General features: G+C 43.6%; 1 protein-coding gene across 2 annotated transcripts in view; it reads right to left on the minus strand.

Annotated features, from left to right (window-relative positions):
- Nucleotides 1-23,753, minus strand: part of LOC126188261 (b(0,+)-type amino acid transporter 1-like) — a 482,554-nt gene that overhangs the window by 143,348 nt on the left and 315,453 nt on the right. For both annotated transcript variants that reach the window (XM_049929825.1, XM_049929826.1), the window contains 3 exons: nt 17,143-17,280; nt 12,215-12,316; nt 2,597-2,878 (listed from right to left, as the gene is read on the minus strand). In XM_049929825.1, the coding sequence (XP_049785782.1) occupies nt 2,597-2,878; nt 12,215-12,316; nt 17,143-17,280 (522 nt within the window). The remainder of the gene's footprint in view (nt 1-2,596; nt 2,879-12,214; nt 12,317-17,142; nt 17,281-23,753) is intronic.

Consider the following 23,753-nt stretch of genomic DNA (forward strand, 5'->3'; position numbering starts at 1 on the left):
GTATTGCTTACCAAGAAGGGCAACAAACAACGCGTAGATTATCGTCGGCGTACCGCTGTGGTGCAAGGGTTCCGCGGATAAAAACCAAATTGCTCGTACTATGAAAGGAAATTGCACCCAGATCATCACTCCTGGTTGTTGGGCCTTATGGCGGGTGACAGTCACATTGTACCCAACCGCTGTACAGGCTATCTCCTGATATGTCTTCACTGGTCATTTGAGCTCAGTTCGAAGCAGAACTCACCATTGAAGACAACTGTACTCCAGTCAATGAGATTCCAGCGGTGGGATACGAACATGGTTGTCGCTCACAATTCCGCCCGACAACCAGGAGTGATGGTCTGGGATGCCGTTTCTTTTCTTAGTAGGACCCCTTTGTTTTCTATATGGATATGGTGTCTGTTCTTTCGGACATGTCCGAAAGAACAGACACTATACCCATATAAGTACATATGGGTCCCTTACGGGACTGGATAAGAATGTCTTCCACGAGTAATGAGAGTGTTGGGTAGGGACACTACGAATGTAGTGTGTGGACGTATAAGGTGAGAATGTGGGTCTCGCGGGAGGCTTGCGCAAGATAGTCCCTGCAGTCGCACTATCCTCTGTACCCTTGGTGTCTCAGATGAATAGAGCGTCTGCCATGTAAGAAGGAGATCCGGGGTTCGAGTCCTGGTCGGGGCACACAATTTCACCTGTCCCCGTTGCTATATATCAACGAATTCTAATTCCCTTTGTTTTCATCCGCGGCACCCATACAGCACAGCGGTAATCGACGATAATCCACGCCTCGTTTTGTTGCCCTTCATGGGACGCCATACTCGGCTTACACTTCAGCACGATAATGCCTGCCCACACACGACGAGAGTTTTTACTGCTTATCTTCGTGCTTGACAAAGCCTTCCTTGGCCAGAATGCTATCAGATCTCTACTCAAATGAACGTTTGGAGCATTATGGACAGGGACGTGGACAGAATTTGGCATAAAATCTCTCATGAGGACATTCAACAACATTATCAATAAATGCCTAGCTGAATAAATGCTTGCATAAGGGTCAGAAGTGGACCAACACGATATTGACTTGCTCAATTTGTGAAGCTGTTTCTCTTGAATAAATGATACAGTTTTTCTGAAATTACAATCATTTGTTTGCCTGTGCATCTACGAGGGGCATTTGAAAAGTCCGTGCAAAAATAGAAACTACTTACGTGTTTGGGGTACACCTTTTTCATTTTTCGACATAGTCTCCTTTTAGACTTATACACTTCGTCCAATGCTGTTCTAATTTGTTGATCCCTTCCGAATAGTAGGAATTCTCCAAGTCTGCAAAATAGCCATTAGTTGCTGCAATCACCTCCTCCTCTGAATAAAATCTCTCCCCCGCCAGCCATTTCTTCAAATTGGGGAACACATAGAAGTCCGAGGGAGCCAAGTTTGGAGAACAGGGAGGATGTGAAACGAGTTGGAATCCTATTTCCATTAATTTTGCGACTACAACTGCTGAGGAGAGTGTTGGTGCACTGTTGTGATGGAGAAGGACTTTTTTGCAGTCCAATCGCCGGCGTTTTCCTTGCAGCTCAGTTTTCAAACGGTCCAATAACGATGAATAATATGCACCTGTAATAATTTTACTCTTTTCCAGATAGTCGATGAGAATTATCCCTTGCGAATCCCAAAAGACAGTCGCCATAACCTTTCCGGCCAAAGGAATGCTCTTAGCCTTTTTTGGTGCAGATTCTCCCTTGGTGACCCAATGTTTAGATTGTTCTTTGGTCTCAGAAGTATTGTAATGTATCCATGTTTCATCCACAGTGACGAAACAACGCTTAAAGTCCTGCGGATTCTTCCTGAACAGCTGCAAACCATCCTTGCAACACTTCACACGATTCCGTTTTTGGTCAAGCGTGAGCAATCGCGGAACACATCTTGCGGATAACTTTCTCATGTCCAAATGTTTATGCAAAATATTATGTACCCGTTCATTCGAGATGCCCATAGCACTAGCAGTCTCACGCTCCTTAACTCTTCTGTCCGAAAATTTTGAAAACACTTATCAATTGTTCTAATCGAAGGTGCAGAGTCACCGTAATGTTTATCAAGCTTCTCTTTAGTCTCCTGAGGCGTTTTGCCTTTCATAAAGTAATGTTTAATTACCACACGAAATTTCGTCCATTTTTTGACAATCACTCGACTTCCTTCATTCACACGAATCCCAAACACAAAGAAATAGACGAGTATAGATGAAACTTGGTGTGCGTTCTTTCCAAAGATGCTACTAATTGAACATGATCTCGATACGCGCCGGTGGTGCCATCTCTCAGACTTTGCACGTACTTTTCAAACGTCCCTCGTACATCACAGCTACCGATTCCGCTTTCATTTGGATAAATTCTTCGTGATGAGTATTTTTTTCTTTTTTTTTTTTTTTTTTTTTTTTGTTTCCTTGTCTTAAAGTGTATACCAGTGAAGTCTGGGTTAACCTCTGAATGTACAGGGTGCTTTCTGGATGGATCCAAACAAGCCAGAGGAATTGCGAGCCTGGATGGCCCCGAGCCTGTCCCGTGCCGCCAGCACGCAGCCGCCGTGCGGTACTCACCCAGAGCGAGCAGGGCGATGAGCTTGAGCAGGTGGTTCTGAGTGTCGGGGTGCAGCTGCGCGATGCCGAGAGGCGCCAGCGGCTGCACCACGTACTCGGCGAACGTTAGGATGACGACGGCCACCTCGGCGGGCCGCAGGATGGCCACGTAGATCCAGGCGCACAGGAAGCTGGGCACCGGGCCCCAGAAGCGGTGCAGCGGGCCGTACGCCTCCAGCAGGTAGGCGTACTCCGCGCCCGACCGAGGCACCACCGTCCCCAGCTCCGCGAACCCCAGCGCGCCTGCGCACACCGAAACACGAGTACGTACAGCTGGCGCCGGCTACCGCGCACCGGCACTGGTGGCACCGTGGCCTGTGTTCCGCGCTACCACGAAACCAAAAGTGACGGGCCTTTTCTGTTTCAGAGCTGACTGCTGTGAGAGACAGTTAACCTTGAAACCTTCCCGTCGTCTCCTCTATATCTCTTTTGTTATTGATAACCTTCCCTTTTACAATAAACTATGTAACCTTGCCTTAGGATTTCTATCTCTTGCTTAATAATAACAAATGAAATCTTCCCTTTGAAATTTATTCTTTCTCTCTATCTTCTGGTACAAATTTAATTGCTGCTTATTAAAAGTGATTTTCTTATTATTTCGACGAAACACAGAATGTGTCGTCGTCGTGGCCCTCATCGTTACCTGCAATAACCCAAAACTATTCCTTACCTTTTTTTACTGTTACTGAATCGCCATCTGACTGCTACATCGAACTGCGACATGAATATACTTACTCTGTTTTAATATACTCTATTAGCTGCTGGTGGGCTGTCATAATAAGTGGCTGTATTTATTACCAAAGCTGACGTTATTCCTTAATAGCAAAGCTGACGTCATTCTGTAATTAATTTGACTGAAGTTGCGTAATTCATAGTTAAACTTTTTCTTGACAACAATAAAATTTTGCAAAGTTTTACGTTGATGGTTTTTGGGGTGGATTATAATTTGAAAAGCAATATTGCTGGCAAAAGTCAATTATATTCTGAATGAAATGATTTTACAAACGTTCAAATGGGACTTACTTTTTACAATAATCTTACAACTAGCAATGCGCAAACATACCTTCAGTAGTCTCGAGTTTCTCAAAAAATTCATTCAATAATATTAGTTCCTCTTATTATAATACTTAGCTGATGTCTCTGTATAATCTCTTGTAAATCATAGCTAGTGGCTGGCAGGCACACCTCTCGCTTCAGACCTGCTACCGACTCGCTTCACTTCTCGCTTACTACTGACTTCCTACGAACGCTAAAGTGCCGTTTCTCCTGCCAACAATGCTTTCTGGTCCAGACAATCCCTGCTACCATTACAAAATGTATCAATGCGCGGTCTCTCCCGCCCTTTTTAAAATTATATCAATTTGCGGTCTCTCTCGTCAACAATACTTTGGTGCAGACATTCCCTGCTACCACAATTATTTGTTGTTATTCCTACTTAATCCTATTAATAAAATATAAACATCTTTCATAAATTGTGATTTGATAATAAACAATAGAAAACTACACGTCTTACAACCTCTTCAGGTCTTCAGCGCGTCGGATACGATACGTCGAAGTGGTAACTTCATTGAGTAAAAGAGTGTTCATTGCACAAAAGCGTAATCAGAATAATTGCTGGAGCTCATCCAAGTCATCCTGCAGACTCTTATTTAAAGAGCGAGAGATCTTCACTGTAGCCTCACAATATACAGGGTGAGTCACCTAACGTTACCGCTAGATATATTTCGTAAACCACATCAAATACTGACGAACCGATTCCGCAGACCGAACGTGAGGAGAGGGACTAGTGTAATTGGTTAATACAAACCATAAAAAAATGCACGGAAGTATGTTTTTTAACACAAACCTATGTTTTTTTAAATGGAACCACGTTAGTTTTGTTAGCACATCTGAACATGTAAACAAATACGTAATCAGTGCCGTTTGTTGCATTGTAAAATGTTCATTACATCCGGAGATATTGTAACCTAAAGTTGACGCTTGAAACCTCCAACGTTCAGTTGCGTGTTGTAACAAACACGGGCCACGGTCGGCGAGCAGCATCTGCAGGGACATGTTTACGATGACGACCGTGTTTACGAGTGTGGCTGTAGTCCACTGTTATGGTTTGGTCTAGCTGTCGCAGTGTCCGCATGTAGCGCTTGCTGCTATTGTTATTCTGCATTCGTCTCCGCACGCAGACCAACTGTAGTACACCGTGTTACCAGACGTCTGTGATAGTGTAGTGTTGTAGGAACTGTGACCATGGTGTATTCGAACTCTGAAAAGGCGGAGATGATACTCATCTATGGCGAGTGTCGACGAAATGCAGCTGAAGCCTGCAGGGTCTATGCAGAACGGTACCCGGACAGAGAGCATCCAACGTGCCGCACATTGCAAAACATCTACCGCCAACTATATGCAACAGGTATGGTCGTAGCACGCAAACGGGTCCGTAACAGGCCCGTCACAGGAGAAGCGGGTGCAGTTGGTGTGTTAGCTCCTGTTGCCATGAACCCACACATGAGTACACGGGACATTGCGAGAGCCGGTGGACTGAGTCAATGTAGTGTCATGCGCAAACTGCATCGTTACCGCTTTCACCCGTTTCATGTGTCGCTACATCAGCAATTACATGGTGATGACTTTAATCATCGAGTGCAATTCTGTCAATGGGCATTAACAGAGAATGCGTTGCAGTTCTACCTGTTTACCGATGAAGCGGGTTTCAAAAACCACGGGGCAGTGAATCTACGGAACATGCATTACTGGTCCGTGGACAATCCTCGCTGGCTCAGACAGGTAGAGCGACAGCGACCGTGAACTGTAAATGTATGGTGCGGAATCATTGGCGACCACCTCATTGGTCCCCACTTCATTGCAGGGGCCCAAACAGCTGCAACATACATCGCGTTTCTACAGAATGATCTACCAACGTTGCTCGAAAATGTCCCACTGGAAACGCATCGACGAATGTGGTATCATATGATGGTGCACCTGCACATTCCGCAATTAACACTAGGCTGACCCTTGACAGGATGTTCGACGGGCGTTTCATAGGACGTGGAGGACGCATAAATTGGCCAGCCCGTTCTCCTGATCTTACACCTCCGGACTTCTTTCTGTGGGGTACGTTAAAGGAGAATGTGTACCGTGATGTGCCTACAACCCCAGAGGATATGAAACAACGTATTGTGGCAGCCTGCGGCGACATTACACTAGATGTACTGCGTCGTGTACGACATTCATTGCGCCAGAGATTGCAATTGTGTGCAGCAAATGATGGCCACCACATTGAACATCTATTGGCCTGACATGTCGGGACACACTCTATTCCACTCCGTAATTGAAAACGGAAACCACGTGAGTACGTGTACCTCATCCCTCATGGTAATGTACATGTGCATCAGCGAAAAAGATCAATAAAAAGGTGTTAGCATGTGGACGTAATGTGCTGTTCCAGTCTCTTCTGTACCTAAGGTCCATCACCGTTCCCTTTGGATCCCTACGTAATTCGCTGCTCTCCGATACACACGATCGAACAGCGGAGGAGTGGTACTCAAGCGTCAACTTTAGGTTACAATATCTCCGGATGTAATTAACATTTTACAATGCAACAAACGGCACTGATTACGTATTTGTTTATATGTTCATATGTGCTAACAAAACTAACGGGGTTCCATTTAAAATAACGTAGGTTTGTGTTAAACAACATACTTCCGTGCATTTTTGTATGATTTGTATTAAACAATTACACTAGCCCCTCTCCTCACGTTCGGTCTGTGGAATCGGTTCGTCAGTATTTGATGTGGTTTACGAAATATATCCAGCAGTAATGTTAGGTGACTCACCCTGTATATATTCACTTATGAAATTTGTTATTAACAATCCGAACGAATTCAAAAGAAATAGCAGTGTACATGGCTACAACACTAGGAGAAAGGATGATCTTCACTACTCAAGGTTAAATCTAACTTCGGCTCAGAAGGGGGTAAATTATGCTGCTACAAAAGTCTTTGATCACTTACCTAATAGCATCAAAAGTCTGACAGATAGCCATACAGCATTTAAAAGGAAATTAAAAGACTTTCTTAATGGCAACTCCTTCTACTCATTAGATGAATTTTTAGATATAGAAAGTGGGTAATTTCCCCAACCCCCACAAAAAAATTAAAAATATTAAGTGTCGTGTAATATTTTGTGTAACGTAATATCTTGTATAGTCATATTTTATTAAGGTGACACGTTCCACATCATTACGAAGTGTCGTGTTCATGATCTATGCAACACGTACTAATCTAATCTCATCTAATCTAATCTAATCTGTCTGCGTACAGAACCAATGTAACGCCATAGATACACGTGCCATAACTTGCTCACATTCCGCTAGGTGTCACGACGTACCAAATAAAGTTTCAGTGCTCTGAGTGGTCAGTTATCGAAGTAAGCTGTTTACCTAAAAACCATAGTGGAGGAACGGCTAAGCGATGTCGTTCATTTGATTAATTAACATTCTTCATTTATTCATATCCTAACTACCTTGAACAGAAGTTACTTTATTGTCACCAGACTTGTAGATATAAGATGGCATTTTCCAATGGCACAGTAGGCTTATATTTCGTAACAACGTCAGCAGTAATTTTTTATCAGTTTTGGCACATTTGGACACCGTTGAATGATATATGAAATAGCTATAATAACAACAATAAATAAGAGTAATAATTAAAGAATAATGACTTGATTGAAGGTAACGTAAGAAACTTTTTGTTAGTGTCAGATGATATGTCACGAGCTGAAGTCATTCGGATTTGATGCAAATCGGTCAGAACGTGGTGAAATGTCAAGCGACGTTGAGGGTGATGAGAGCTCTGTCTCACCTACTGACACAGAATCTGTAGTCTTGTCGTCTGATGACGACTCAGACGTGATAGATCCACAATTACTTCCGCCACAACGACGAAGTAATCTACCTTGACGTCATATAGATGTGTGAGTTCACCCCACCTGCTCCGCTTTTGCATACTTCATACACCAAAGCAGGGATTTTAAACCGATCCCATATGTGCAAACCAGATGTCTGATAGGTACTGACAAGTTACTAAACAACAGCTCAAGAAATGAAGGTATTTTTTCAAATATCTGTTAAGATGTCACATCTTAGCTATCCTAGAGTGCACAAAACTTTTTTGCGTGAAAACTATTTTTTCAGGTACAGTCATGTAATTAAATAATTTATATGCCTTGGTTTCCCTTTTTATGACAAGTTTACAAAATATAAAATCAGTGTATTACCAAACTCCATTTTCATAATTTGCTTGCCTTGAATGCCAGTGTGTTGCACATGAGACACAGTTTCTTCGAAAATTAGCCAAAAATTTTTGAAAACAATTTCATTTTCTTACATTTGTCGTTCAAGTGTCGCAATGTAATAGAAATGTTAGACACATAAGCGTATTTTCCTGCTACTGTATCTGGAGAAGTTAAAATCTCTCAAGTTTAACAATGCTTCAGTGAGTGACGGGATTCCTGTCAGATACTGTACAGAATTTGCAGCTGAGTTTGTTTCCTTGTAACTACAATCTCTTAGATGCCTGGAACAAAAAAATGTGCCCACTTTTGGAAACAAAGCAGGAGTCACATGAGTGTACGACCCGCCTCCGTGGCCGCTGTCCCTTACGCACGCTTGTGCGGTGGCTCTCGACACAGAGGTAAGCCGCTTCGAATCCTGGCGGTGCAAAACGTTTTGACTGCCAGTATTTGGCCGGCAAGAGGAGGGTAGGTGGTGGCGAATAGTTCCTGATCACCAGAATTTGCGCAAATGTCCTGGTTTAAATACCAAACCTCCCCAAAGTGCTTCATGAATTTAAGGCATGTGACACTGTTGATGGTGATCCGTCCGTCGGATTGGGACATTAAACCTGACGGGCCCCCTTAATGCTATTTAAGAGAAGTAGGCTATGTGCCGGCACCGGATTCCTGATTTCATCCTCTCTCTTCTCTAATCATCACGCACGCACGCACGCACGCACGCACGCACGCACGCGCACACACAGTATTACAAATATTTTAAGGGAGGCAAGTTGTAAATACATAAAATACCAGTGTACGAGGTTAGCAGCAGTAATCCATTTAACTGCCTTCTAGTCTCAGTGACTTCCATCTGTTTTAGAACCTCAGAATATTCTGAGACAAAAGTATTCTGATCTCAAACGTAATGACGTATGTAGAAGAGAATGACCTAATCTGTGTCAAGCAGCATGGATTCCAAAGATATCTGTCATGCGAAACCCAACTTGAGCTACCCCCGCATATCCTGTAATCAGGTGAATGCAGTTTTCTGTGGCTTCCGAAGAACATGTGACTTGGTACCACACGAACGTTTATTAAGGAAAGTACGATTATATTCGGTATTAAACGACATTTGAGACTGGAATGAGAATGTTCTTGCAGGGATATCGCGGCATGTTAACTTGGCTGGAGAGTCATCGACAAAAACAGAAGTAACATCAGGCCTGTAGGAATCCTTCGTGGCCTGACTGCTAATATTAATAGTAACTGAAATGTAACTTTAAAGTAAATTAGAGTTCTTACAGTCGAAGAGAGAACCCGTATTTTGATTGTATGCTTTTTGGAGTCTTCATCTTGAGGAGGGAAGATAAAATCTGTAATAATTTATGAAGTCAATGTTAGTTTTTATCCTGTGTGAACTTCTAAAAAATTACATAACATCGCAGAGAAAATACGGAGAATCTTTTTTCCACTGTCTTCACCGCTCTCTCTCTCTCTCTCTCTCTCTCTCTCTCTCTCTCTCTCTCTCTCTCTGCAGCTCTTTCGTGACGCACTAAATAATATTCTGGCTCATCTTCAGTGAGGCTATTTTTTGTGTTGCAACGATCAGTTTACTCTAAAAAAAAATGCTGAATCGCTTTGAGAGACAGAACAGAAAGATACTCTGACGGGAAATCACGGCACCAAAAAAGAGTTGTGCTACATAAAAGAAAGTCGGTAGGCATATTTTTACATTTGAAAGGTGACTTCTATTACAATCTAGCACCACTCGCATAAGAGTGGCGCTAGTAACGCCACTATGAAGACGCATATAAGGTTCGCTTTAAATATATGCTGTAAAGGTCGTGAAAGACACCTCACTGAGTTTAAGCGAGGCCATGCAATAGAGCTGGATGTTCCTTCTGTGATACTGAATAAAGAGTTGGCGGGAATTTAGTCACTGTGCATGATTGCTGCCTATGGTGGTTATGAGAATGTAAGATCGCAAGACTAGGCTCCAGACGGCCACGTGGCAGTACCGAGAAGGAACACCATGTTTGGCGTATGGCTCTGACACATCGTACTGCATCTGCAGCAGCAATTTGAGCAGCAGTTGGCGCCACAATGACACAGCTAACTGTTACAAACGGTTACTTCAAGGACAGCTCCGAGCCACACGCTCTGAAGCTTCCATCCCACTGACGCCAAAGCACCGCCATTTGCGACTTCTTTAGTGTCAAGCGACAGCTCACTGTAGGGAAGGCTGGAGGTCTGTTGTATTTTCTGATGAAAGCTGGTTCTGCCTCGGTGCCAGTGATGGCAGAGTGGTTGGCAGCGGGCAGCCTCATGAATGTGGCCAAGTCGGCAGCGATGCCCATTGGGAGAGGTCTACAGGAGGACGCTTTAGCCCCACTCCCACTAGTTAACAAGATCCGGTTCTTGGGCATAACATTTACACAGGATGTGCGCCGCACGGCTGCCATGAACTATGCACGATTACTACAGGCAATACGCACAGAAGTTCGGCGGAACTTACTTCGACGGATGGACCTCCTACAGCGTGTGGAATACCTCAACCTTCACGTGGCAACTAAGATGATCCACATGGCCCAGGTCCTACCGATACCGACAGCGATGGCACACAGACTGCAAGCAGCGTTTGGATATTACGTTACCGCCGGACACCTATTCAAAGTCCGCTACGAAACACTCACCCTCCCTCCGCTTGATGGCGGACTGGGACTTATAAATGTACGAGCCAGGGCTACAGCATTATACTTGTGCACAATGATGAAATTGTGGACCCACAAAGATGCTTCCCTTACGGGTCGTCTGTTAGAGGAATTGCTGCCGGCATCTCTTCTGCCACCTGTCACGGTTGCGCACATTACACCCTCACTCTCGCACCTCTCGGCATTTATTCTTGAGTATAGTTACGTGCGCCCAGACCTTCCCAACACTCGCCCTCCCAAGGCGAGAGACTTTTACAGACTGCTGCTAAGGTCCATCCCTCGCAATGTGATTGAGAGGAAGAGCCCTACGACCCTATGGTCTGCAGTGTGGAGAGCGGTCCAGAAGTCGTTCCTCCCCACGCGGGTACGAGCCGCGTGGTACCAGGTGGTGAACGGGAAGGTTGTAACACGACAAAGGCTGCACGCTATTGGGATGGCGGATTCCCCCCTTTGCCCACATTGCCACCTCGTGGATACTGACGAACACCGTTTAACATGTGGATCGGCGTTAGAGGTATGGCTGCTAGTGCAGAAGATCCTCGCCTGCTACCTACGTATCGCGCCTCGCACAATTGAGCCACGGCTCCTCCTTTGTCCAGAGGATACTTATTTCCCACCTGCGAAGACTCATGCTCTCACATGGTTTAAAGGCATGTCCATATACTACCTCTTTCGAGACGATGGTGCTTGATTACTGGCAATTTCTCCAGGACAGTCATAGCACACTTGAGTGTACACCCCGATACCGACAACTATTTGCCAACTATTTACGCAGTGTCTTCGATAACCCCCCTCACAGTTGGGGAGTACTGGGCAGAGGATGACCGCCTTCATGGGGCTCCACACGCTGCGAAATGTTGTACCAATTTGGAACATGGAATCTGTACGCAGATGGGCCATGCACATGGAATGGCGTGCGGGATTTGGTTACATTTTTCTTTCTTTATTATCTATCATCACATTCTATTTGGTTACATTTTTCTTTCTTTATTATCTATCATCACATTCTCTTTCATAGTTTAGAAGAAACTCTTGTTCTGTTGTTGCTACAGATGTACATTCTAATTTTGTTTGTCGTAACTGAAAGACGCCTTTTTCCATCTATATATAAGAAAAAAGGTTGGCAGAGGAAAAAAATAAAAAATAAAACAAAAAATAAAAAAATAAAAATAAAATATAAAAAAGAGGTCTAGGGTAAAAAAATAAAAAAAGTGGTCAGCGTGACAGAACGTCAATCCTAAGAGCCCGGGTTCGATTTCTGGCTGGATCGGAGATTTTCTCCGCTCGGGGACTGGGTGTTGTGTTGTACTAATCATCATCATTTCATCCCCATCGACGCGCAAGTCGCCGAAGTGGTGCCAAATCTAAAGACTTGCACCAGGCGAACGGTCTACCCGACAGGAGGCCCTAGCCACACGACATTTATTTTATCGGCGTTGGCAAATTCTCTGTGTTCGATCCAGCATCTTGCGAAATGTGCGATTTACATTTGTGAACTCTACAGGCTTTAAGTAGTGGGCAGGAGGCGATTTATTAATAAATCAGAAGGAACCCTACGACCATGTCGAGGCAGAGGATGAGTAAGAGGCAGAGTACTCACCTACGAGGGAGATGCCGCCACACACGGCCCACACGACGAGGCACAGCCCCACGGAGCCAGACCGCTCCAGCGCGCTCGTCGGCGACACGAAGATCCCGGAACCTGCGGCACACCAGCCACGGCCATCAACACACACACACTACTGCAGGCTGACAGTAGGATTATCGAACGTATTTTATGCTCACATATTTGTAGAGTGATAATCACCTTTACAAAAATCAACAAGGACTCCGCAAACAGAAATCTTGCGAAACTCAGGTCGCCCTGTTCCACCACGAGATCCATAGCGCCGCAGACAACGCTGCTCAGGTCGATGCCGTGTTCCTTGACCTCGGGAAGGCATTTGACATCGTCGTGGATTGTACTTTAGTGAAAAAAATACGAACTTACCGAGTATCGGAGTAGATTTTTCCCCTGGATTCGAGACTTCCTTTCGGATATAACTCAACATGTCACTCTTAATGGAACAAAATCGATATATGTCAAAGTAATTTCCGGAGTACCTCAGAGATATGTGAGAAGACCGTTACTGTCGTGTATACAGATGATCTAGTTGACACAATTGGAAGCTCTTTAAAACTGTTCGCAGATGAAACGGTTGTCTACAAGAAAGTGGCAACGGCAGAAGACGTATCGCCTTGCAGAATAACTTGCAGAGGATTGATGAAGTAAAAGAAAGAGTAGAAAAAGCAGACGCCAGCCAGATTCATAGGAAGAACCTTATGAAAATCTAACTCGTGCACAGGAAGTGGCTTACAAGGAATGCCCTTGTAGCTTACCGAATGCTATGGAGGCAGTTAAGTATTACTACCCTGATTCACAGTGATGAATTTATTTGACACATGAAAATAATCTCGACTGGTGGTGTAATTTACATCTGCCACTCTTGTGCACTTGTAATATCTCCTCACCTGTTTCTTTCTTCGATGTAATCACTGCGTTGAAGCACATTTCTGCTCTATTTTTAAGTTTCTTGTTATGTCTACTTTAATTGAAGCGTATTGTTAGATGCTGCAGAGAGTGTTATTTCTCGAACAAAATAATATGTCCTGCTGTCTGGTATATAATGTAACGTAGGCTAATTTCAGGACAGCCACTGCAGTACGCAGAAGACAGCATTGCCTATAACACGCATCTTTTCCAACAAATATTAGCACAGATTGCATTCATTAAACCACTGAGACAGAGTTGAAGAGTTGTCTTCCTTGTTAATTAGTCTCTACACGGTACAAGCAGTACACGATACTAAAGACGAATTTGGAGAATTAATTGAAGATCAGGGGGAAATAAAAATTTAAATATTTTCCGATGACATTTTAATGTCAGAGACAGCGAAGGACTTGCAGGACCACGAGAATGGAATGCATGGTACCTTGAAAAGAGCTTATAAGATGAACACAGTACTAGAACAAGGTAACCTAGGGAAGTCGGGTTAAGTCAGACGATGCTGGTTAGGAAATGAGACAGTAAAAGATGAGTTTTATGATTTGGACAGCGAAGTAATTGACGAAGATGGAGGTAGGGATGATAAGAAATGTGCACTTGCAGTAGCAAGAAGAGCTTTTCTGAAAAGAGAGAAATGTGTGAACATGAAACAGAAATGTGTTATTAAGTCTTCAGATACCACGTCATCAACCAAAAACCACGTCTTGATAGTAGACATATATTAAGGTGAATGTGGAATATTAATATAACAGGCTGCAAGAGAACAGAAGCTTCAAAATGTGGCGTTCCAAAAGAATGCTCCAGTTTTATGGGTGGACTGAGGACGAAAAAAATTATGGTACAACTTGACTCATAGAAGGGATTGGATGACAAGACACTTTCTGAGTTAATTTGTAATGAAGGGAGGTGCAATGTCTAAAAATTGTGGAGGGAAATCAAGAGCTGAATTCAGCAAGGAGTTTCAAATGGATGTAGGTTGCAGTAGTCATTCGCAAATCATGAGGTTTGCACAGGATAGACTAGCGTGTACGGCTTCGTCAAATTAGTCTTCGGAGTGACATCTACGACAACTTCTCTTAAAATACAAGTTGTAATGCAAGACAGCTGTGCCTGTGTTAATAAGAATACGATGTAATGTTCCTCCCGACATGCAAGCATTCATGTCCGAATGAACATTACATTGTACTTCTTAGCCCTTTCAGATCTGAATTTTTTCTGGAGGAAAGAAAACTGATATTTATGTGATAATACTCTTAGGTGCCTTTTAATAATTTTAGATACAAAATATAAGCAAAAATATGTACCCATTTTCAAAACAAACTTTGTTCACTTGAGTTAATTTTATTGACTAAAACAACTAATTACGAAATATTCTCTACTGTAATAAATAGTAAAATTATCATCCAGTAATAACCATGCATTTTAGCAATATTATGTTATACTGTGGAGTATAGTGAACCAACCACATCCCTGTATTCTGATAGTTACAAGCTGCTGCACACTGCTGCATTGACTTGCTGATATTTTCATGCTGATTCCCAACAGTTGGCAACAGCTGCGCACGATGAAAAGGTTGAACATTCACAAATGTGTAACTCGGGTTTCCAATGGGAAAAAATACTTCTGTTGCAGTTAAGACACAGTGAAAGTTAATCTACACAATTGTAGTCAGCGGGTCTCAAAGTTAGGAACACACGACCTGCTGTTTGGTGTTATCCGCCAGTACCAGGCCCTCGATTTCCAATAAGTATGTCCTTCCTGGACGGGAATGTACGTAACGTACGAATGCAGGCTGTACCGTAATACATGGATGACGACATATGGAAGTTTGGGTCTGGCCGTGATTCGTGCACGGATAGCCGAAGCACTTAAGGGGACCCTACCGTGGTTCACGTCGAAAGAAAAAAAAAAAAAAAGAAAAAAACGACTTTCGGTTTTCATCATATTTCGATAGATTAAAGTTTTATTTAAGTACTCTGAAAAGGATTTTGATGAAAAAAATTTTTTTCGATCATTTAAAGAGCATTTTCCTACCACGTGTGTTTATGTGCCACTTCCACTTTTCTGTCACCCACTTTTCTGCATATAATTTAGATTTTTATGTCCCCTAAACTGCACGTTAGGGACTTTTTTACTCCCGAGTGTTTTGGCTATCCCTGGAATGCAACGGTCGGTATTCTTTTCTTTCTGCTGTTTGTAAACAACACGCTTTCAAACAAGCGGTTAGTTTTGTTCAAGGGTGATTGTGAGTCCTTGTTATACTTACGTTTGCAGTACTTGTTTACAAATGTACTCACCTCTTTGACAGCTATTTATATAGAAGCTCCTGGAAGTTAAGACTATACCTAACGTCCTCTACTGATGATAAGCCATGTATGGATTGTGTCTATCAGGCAAAATTCGTGGTCCAAATACAATAGGGCTCAGGCAACTGGAGAATCTTATTCTCACCAGCATTCTCTTCCTGCTGCTGATATAACAGCTACTAAACCTATTTTCAGAGACTTTGGTCTTCCTGACCTTCTAAAGAAATGTCTGCAGACACAGAACCCAAATGAATATTTCAACAGCATAATTTGGAACCGCCTTCCTAAAACTGTACTTGTAGGCACGCATACAATAAAACTAGGAGTTCATGATGCTGTTATTACATTCAATTGTGGTAATACTGGAAAGTGTTGGGTACTGAAAGAGCTGGGAAAATCATCCTGGTGAAAATATGGTCACTGGGCTGCAACATTGCGATAACATGAGGATAGCCGATGCAGACAGGTCTGCATCTAATATGGCCAAGAAAGCAAGACAAACATCCAGTAAGGTGAAAAAGATGCTGGAAGACTTGCTAGAGGCCAAAGAAGGGCCATCATATGCAGCAGGACAGTTTTAATTAACTGTAAGTAACAAATTTCAAAAGTTTTTTCTTTAAAGTCAATTTCCCGAAAACTAAAATTTTCAGTACATATGCCCCATTATATCAGAAACTATCATAGGTAAATGAATGAAATTTTCAGAGACTCTGCATAACATAAAAACCCACCTCTGGTACTACATTCATTAATATTCCCCTATTAGAGAGTACACATTAAAATATTTTCTGCAGAAAAAACAATCTTTTTTGTTAATAAAAAGTCGGTTCTGAAAGTATTTGTATGGAGTGTAGCCATGTATGGGAGTGAAACATGGACGATAAATAGTTTGGACAGGAAGAGAATAGAAGCTTTCGAAATATGGTGCTACAGAAGAATGCTGAAGATTAGATGGGTAGATCACATAACTAATGAGGTGGTACTGAATAGAATTGTGGAGAAGAGGAGTTTGTGGCACAACTTGACGAGAAGAAGGGACCGGTTGGTAGGACATGTTCTGAGGTATCAAGGGATCACAAATTTAGCATTGGAGGGCAGCGTGGAGGGTAAAAATCGTAGAGAGAGACCAAGAGATGAATACACTAAGCAGATTCAGAAAGATGTAGGCTGCACTAGGTACTGGGAGGTGAAGAAGCTTGCACAGTATAGAGTAGCATGGAGAGCTGCATCAAACCAGTCTCAGGACTGAAGACCACAACAACAACAATAAATTTAAAAAAGTATTTCTTAAAAGCTATGAAATGGATGAAGTAGATTTTAGTACAGTTGATTCTATTAGCATCATGTAACATACAGTAAAAATGTTGTCTTGCATCAAATAGTTTTTTCAGAAATGGGTCAAATACTTGACTAATTTAACATAGGTAAGATAGGCAGGGTGTGGTCCCCTTAAGGTGACCGCTCGTGTTAAGAGGGAAATCTGTGTTTAGAGTCCCGATCTGGCGCAGATTTTCATTGTCGTCATTCTAATCCAGCCGATGGTGATTCATATTCGGAACTGCAAATACAGTTCCTGCAAGTTGTAATGGTTGAATTTTTGCATACTTTCCTGTAGTATTTATTGTGTCTGCCAGAAGTTAGCCTGGCTGGGGAGTGAGGGAGCACAGCGACACTCACCGATCATGACGCCGACGATGAGGCTGACTGCGCTGAAGAGCCCCAGCTCGCGCCGCAGCCGCACGTTGCCGCTGCCGCTGCCGCTCCCCTTGCCGGCCACCTCGCCGCCTCCGACGTCTCCGGCGCCTCCCGCCTCATCTGTAACACACACACGTCCCAGACATCACTCTCGCACATTCCATTTTCACGGCGTACCGTGCTTCCAATATTCTACTCGGCTCCCCCTAATGAAAAAGTGAGGAATGTTGCCACCGTTCAATAGCTGTACCGCTGATAAAAGAGTGGCACAGCAAACAATATTAGTGGTTCAGAATGAGATTTCACTCTGCAGCGGAGTGTGCGCTGATATGAAACTTCCTGGCAGATTAAAACTGTGTGCCGGACCCAGACTCGAACTCGGGACCTTTGCCTATCGCGGGAAAGTGCTCTACCAATTGAGCTACCCAAGCACGACTCACGCCCCGTCCTCGCAGCTTTACTTCCGCCAGTACCTCGCCTCCTACCTTCCAAACTTAACAGAAACTCTCCTGCGAACCTTGCAGAACTAGCACTCCTGAAAGAAAGGATATTGCGGAAACATCCCCCAGGCTGTGGCTAAGCCTTGTCTCCACAGTATCCTTTCTTCCAGGAGTGCTAGTTCTGCAAGGTTCGCAGGAGAGCTTCTGTAAAGTTTGGAAGGTAGGAGACGAGATACTGGCAGAAGTAAAGCTGTGAGTACCGGGCGTGAGTCGTGATTGGGTAGCTCAGATGGTAGAGCACTTGCCCGCGAAAGGCAAAGCTCCCGAGTTCGAGTCTCGGTCCGGCACACAGTTTTAATCTGCCAGGAAGTTTCATATCAGCGCACACTCGGCTGCAGAGTGAAAATCTCATTCTGGAAACATCCCCTAGACTGTGGCTAAGCCATGTCCTTTCTTTCAGGAGTGCTAGTTCTGCAAGGTGCACAGGAGAGCTTCTGTTAAGTTTGGAAGGTAGGAGGCGAGGTACTGGCGGAAGTAAAGCTGTGAGGACAGGGCGTGAGTCGTGATTGGGTAGCTCAGTTGGTAGAGCACTTGCCCGCCAAAGGCAAAGGTCCCGAGTTCGAGTCTCGGTCCGGCACACAGTTTTAATCTGCCAGGATGTTTCAATATTAGTGGTGCTCAAAAGAAGCTTAAATCCGTAAATCCCTGTGACGTCCAGCGCCAGATGGAATCCTTGTCAAGCTCTGTAGAGTGTATGTGGATGAGTGAATCCCAGTACTAACTGTAATTTACCGAACTTCACAACGAAGATATTGCTCGTCATTGAAAAAAAAGCAGAGTTCACATCCATCTACAAAAAAGGAAGCATCGACGACGCGGAACTACTCTCCCCCTCTTCTCAGCAGATATCCTCAGTGCTGCTGACACAGGAAAACAAGTTGATTTGGTGTTTCTGGACCTTCGAAAATCCTTTCGATTCCGTACCACATGGGCGGCTTCTAATGAAAATATGTTCACATGGAAAATTTAATCAGGTTTCTGGCTGGACTGAAGCTTCCCTGGATGGAGAGACATATACAGATAATGGAATAATATTTGGTGTGTCGCAGGAGTTGTAAATAGAACCTTTCCTGGTCGTGTTATACATCAATGACTTAGCGGCTAACGTTCGTTACAATCTCAGGCTTCTCGCAGGCTATCCAATTACGTATATATGAAGATGGTATCTGTTCTCTCAGACATGTCCGGAAGGACAGATACCATCTTAATATATAGTTAAGGCTAACCGGCCATTGACCTTGTTCTACTGTGCTGGATGCACACGCATTGTCCGAACACTTACGGGAATTGGTAAAGCCGCGAGTAATGAGTGTAATGGGCAGGGGTACTAGGAATATAGTGCGGGACAATAAGTTGGGAATGTGGATCTCACGGGAGGCGTGCCAGAGATAAGTCCCTGCAGGCGCACTATCCTCTGTGTCCTCGGTAGCTCAGATGGATAGAGCGTCTGCCATGTAAGCAGGAGATCACGGGTTCGAGTCCCCGTTGACGTATATCAATGCCTGTATGCAGCTAAGGGTATTCATTTTATTGTATTGATTTAATTGTATTTTTATCCAATTATATATGAGAAAATTATATCCAGAAAAATTACAGTAATATCCAATTAGATTTCGACAAAATATCGACCTGCTACAAACACAGGCAACTTGTTCTAAATATAGACAAACGCAAATTTGCTTACTTTCAGAAAATTATATAAAAATGGCTCTAAGCACTATGGTACTTAACATCTGAGGTCATCTGTCCCCTAGACTTAGAACTACTTCAACCTAACTAACCTAAGGACATCACACACATCCACGGTCGAGGCAGGATTCGAACCTGCGACCGTAGTAGCAGCGCGGTTCGGGACTGAAGTATTATATCCTTTGATTATCGAGTTGACTCGTCAAATCTTAGTCAGTAACGTCATGTACTTATTTAGGAGTAACTGTGAGTGAAAATATGCACTGGAGCGCATATGGCTCCGTTGTAGGTAAGGCGAGCGGCAAGTTTCGCTTCATTGGTAAGACATTGTGAAACTGCAGTTTCTCTCTAAAAGAGATTGGATACAAAACACAAATGTCCCCATACTTAAGCAGTATTGAAGTGGATGAGGCCTGTATCACGTCATACTAATAGGGACGTCAAATGAATTGAAACAAGGGCGCCTCAAATGTTCACAGGCTTGTTTGACCGGCGAGAGAGTAATGGAAATGCTAAAAATTCTTAACTATCAGACAATAAGAAAGACTTTCACGAGCATCTACTTAAATTTTAAGAACCGCGTTTCAGAGCAACACTTACGAATATTCTTCAGACCCGTATCTATCCGGAAGAAATCCAGCACATCATAAAATAGTAAACGACAGCTCCGTCGCACAAAGGCGTACTTCCAGTCATTCTTGTACGCTTCTTTCGTGAATAGGACGATAAGAAACTCGAATAGTTGATGCAACGGAAATACCCTTTGGCACGTACCCCGTGGTGTCACCATGAAAATCGTAATTACTTTTACTTATTGTACTTATCCATCTGGCCACGAACACCACCGACAGCTTTATCCTAGTGTATTAGTGCTCAGCTTAACGGGGAAGGTACCGAGTCCAATGGCCCCTCCGCTGTTTACCAGTACATCTTCCGCGATCTAGTAGTGGACCCCCTACTAAACAAAATCGAGTGAAAAGTTTTATACGTCGAACACCTATACTAAGAACCGAACATTTTTGTCGCAATGAGGAGTAGAGCTGAATTTCATATAAGAGAACGATGAGAGACGTAGCATTTCATTTGGTGCCATCAGGCAAGAGCTTAGTAGGTAGACCTAGGAATATCTGGCTGCACGGAGTAAAAACAGAGACGGAAGAAATGGGGAGATTGAGAAAGAGGAATGGAAAGTTCAGTGTAGCCCTGAATAAGGACACTGGGCGGTCCACGAGGCTTAAATGCTTATGGTGTTGTAACGATTAAAAGGATCATGTTGATTAACTGATGTAGCAAAGCAGACTTTGAAGAACTACAAATTCAGAGTGATTTAAAGGCAGGCTAAGATTTAAGTGCCATACAGCACGTTTTGTATTTTACATTTCAGACACTGTAAGTGAATACAGTTGTCATTGAGATCATGGAAAAGAAGTGACTAAGAGTGGTAACGAGATCGCCTGTGACCTATTCTTTTAATGAGACATACCGCCAACTAACTAGCGGTAGTCTGATAGGGGATCAAAGCCCCACTCCTTGAAAAGATCATTTATTTTTCTCCGTCACTGCACAGTAGTCCTGCTGTGTGTTATTTGAGCGCAGTACCAAGATAACGTGAACTTAGTTGAGCAACAGATTTAAACGACGTCCCAGGCTCATGTAAAATGTAAATTTTCACTGCCAAGAAGTGTCACAATTACTAAAATATTCCGGGCTGTTATGGATTTCACATTAAACCCCAACGTTTCGTCCCTATCTGCTGAGGACACTGTCAACGGGGGACCGTAATTCCTTTGAGTGCCCGATTCACACACCCTAGCTCGATACTGACTGCAGGAAAATTGAGTTTATGTGTGCTCCTGCGCAGTGGCGTACGTCACATGCTTTGAATACCCGAGCGCAATTGGCCGTTGTCAACTGCCGTCGTCCGCTGTTGCTATCACCCCATCTTCAGCACTAGGATCCAGATGTCATTCAATTTCACGCCCTGCTCCATTCTTCTGAATTTCCGTGGGGCGTTTAACTATCTCTATGGCTTCTTTGTATACATGTGCCGGCTGCAGTGGCCGAGAGGTTCTAGGTGCTTCAGTCTGGAACCGCGCGACCGCTACGGTCGCAGGTTCGAATCCTGCTTTGGGCATGGATGTTTATGATGTCCTTAGGTTAGTTAGGTTTAAGTAGTTCCAAGTTCTAGGGGACTGATGACCTCTGAAGTTAAGTCCCATAGTGCTCAGAGCCATTTGAACCAAGCCATCACCTCTGTTTTACGCTACGGTCGCAGGTTCGAATCCTGCCTCGGGCATGGATGTGTGTGATGTCCTTAGGTTAGTTAGGTTTAAGTAGTTCTAAGTTCTAGGGGGCTGATGACCTCAGATGTTGAGTTCCATAGTGCTCAGAGCCATTTGAACCATTTTGTATACAGGTATCCGCTTATGGCTGCCATACTTGAGTCCTATCAAAATAAATGGTGGTGGTCTTGTGGCTGCAAAGCATGTTCCTCAATAGCTGGTTTGTCCTTTTTCCCCTTCTGCAGTTTCCCTTGTGATCTTATAGTAGTTTTTTGCCGTTCTTTTTGTTTTGCAGCCAGGAGACCACCACATTCATTCTGAAAGGGCTCAAATACTTGTACCCAGAAGCGGATACTACGAAAAGCTACACACAGAATCCACAGATACTGTTAAACTCTCCAGGAGGAGGGCGTAAAATTGAATAACTGGACGCCGGTGTTGAAGATGATGTGTACCACTCTTCCACCATGGGCTGACAGCAAACGTGGACGACGGCAACCAACAACGGCCAATCGCGCTCGAGTATTCAAAGCATGTGAAGTCGCACCACTGCGCAGGAGTACGCGTAAACTGTATTTTGGTGCAGTCAGTAGAGAGCCAGGGTCTGAATCGGACACACAGAAACAACGTCCCCGCTTGACAATGTTCTCCGCAGATAGGGACGAAACGTTGGGTTTTAATGTGAAGCCCATTCGTTGACCACGGCTTAATAACGCGGAATACTTTATTAACTGTAATCCTAGGCTCTTGTGATACCATTCACACTCCAATTTCTAGCTCGTGAGTCACTTGACAGTTACGCCACTTACAAGACGTGAAGAAGAACCGTGGCTGTAGAGAGCTGGGAGCCTGATTAGCGCACGTGGACGAATCACTGGCAGCGTACACCATGACCTCTTCCCCTGATTGACACTTTCCTTTCCAGAGTTTAATACGGTCTGCAGTCACTTTCGTCAGAGTCCAGCAAACCACCTTGAAGGCCGCCGATTTGCATCAGAAAGTGTAACACTCTTCTGTTATTGTGTTCATCTTCTCACTATACACACTTTTTCACAAAATATCTACAATTACATCTACATCTACATCGATACTCTACAAATCACATTTAAGTGGCTGGCAGAGGGTTCATCGAACCACCTTCACAATTCTCTATTATTCCAATCTCGTATAGCGCGCGGAAAGAATGAACACCTATATCTTTCCGTACCAGCTCTGATTTCCCTTATTTTATCGTGGTGATCGTTCCTACCTATGTAGGTCAGTGTCAACAAAATATTTTCGCATTCGGAGGAGAAAGTTGGTGGTTGAAAAATCGTGAGAAGATTCATTCGCAACGAAAAACTCCTTTCTTTTAATGATGTCCAGGCCAAATCCTGTATCATTTCTGTGACGCTCTCTCCCATATTTCGCAATAATACAAAGCGTGCTGCCTTTCTTTGAACTTTTTCGATGTACTCCGTCAGTCCTATCTGGTAAGGATCCCACACCGCGCAGCAGTATTCTAAAAGAGGACAGACAAGCGTAGTGTAGGCAGTCTCGTTAGTAGGTCTGTTACATTTTCCAAGTGTCCTGCCAATAAAAAGTAGTCTTCGGTTAGCCTTCCCCATAATATTTTCTATGTGTTTCTTCCAATTTAAGTGGTTCGTAATTATAATTCCTAGGTATTTAGTTGAATTTACGGCTTTTAGATTAGACTGATTTATCGTGTAACCGAACTTTAACGAATTCCTTTTAGCGCTCATGTGGATGACCTCACACTTTTCGTTATTTAGGTTCAACTACCACTTTTCGCACCATTCAGATATCTCTTCTAAATCGTTTTGCAGTTTGTTTTGATCTTCTGATGACTCTATTAGTCGATAAACGACAGCGTCATCTGCAAACAACCTAAGACGGCTGCTCAGGTTGTCTCCCAAATCGTTAATATAGATAAGGAGCAGCAAAGGGCCTATAACACTACCTTGGGGAACGCCAGATATCACCTCTGTGCCGGCCGAGGTGGCCGAGCGGTTCTAGACGGTACAATCTGGAACCACGCGACCGCTACGGTCGCAGGTTCGAATCCTGCTTTGGGCATGGATGTTTGTGATGTCCTTAGGTTAGTTAGGTTTAAGTAGTTCTA

Source organism: Schistocerca cancellata, chromosome 5 (assembly GCF_023864275.1).
Source record: "Schistocerca cancellata isolate TAMUIC-IGC-003103 chromosome 5, iqSchCanc2.1, whole genome shotgun sequence".
In the NCBI taxonomy this organism is placed as follows: domain Eukaryota; kingdom Metazoa; phylum Arthropoda; class Insecta; order Orthoptera; family Acrididae; genus Schistocerca; species Schistocerca cancellata.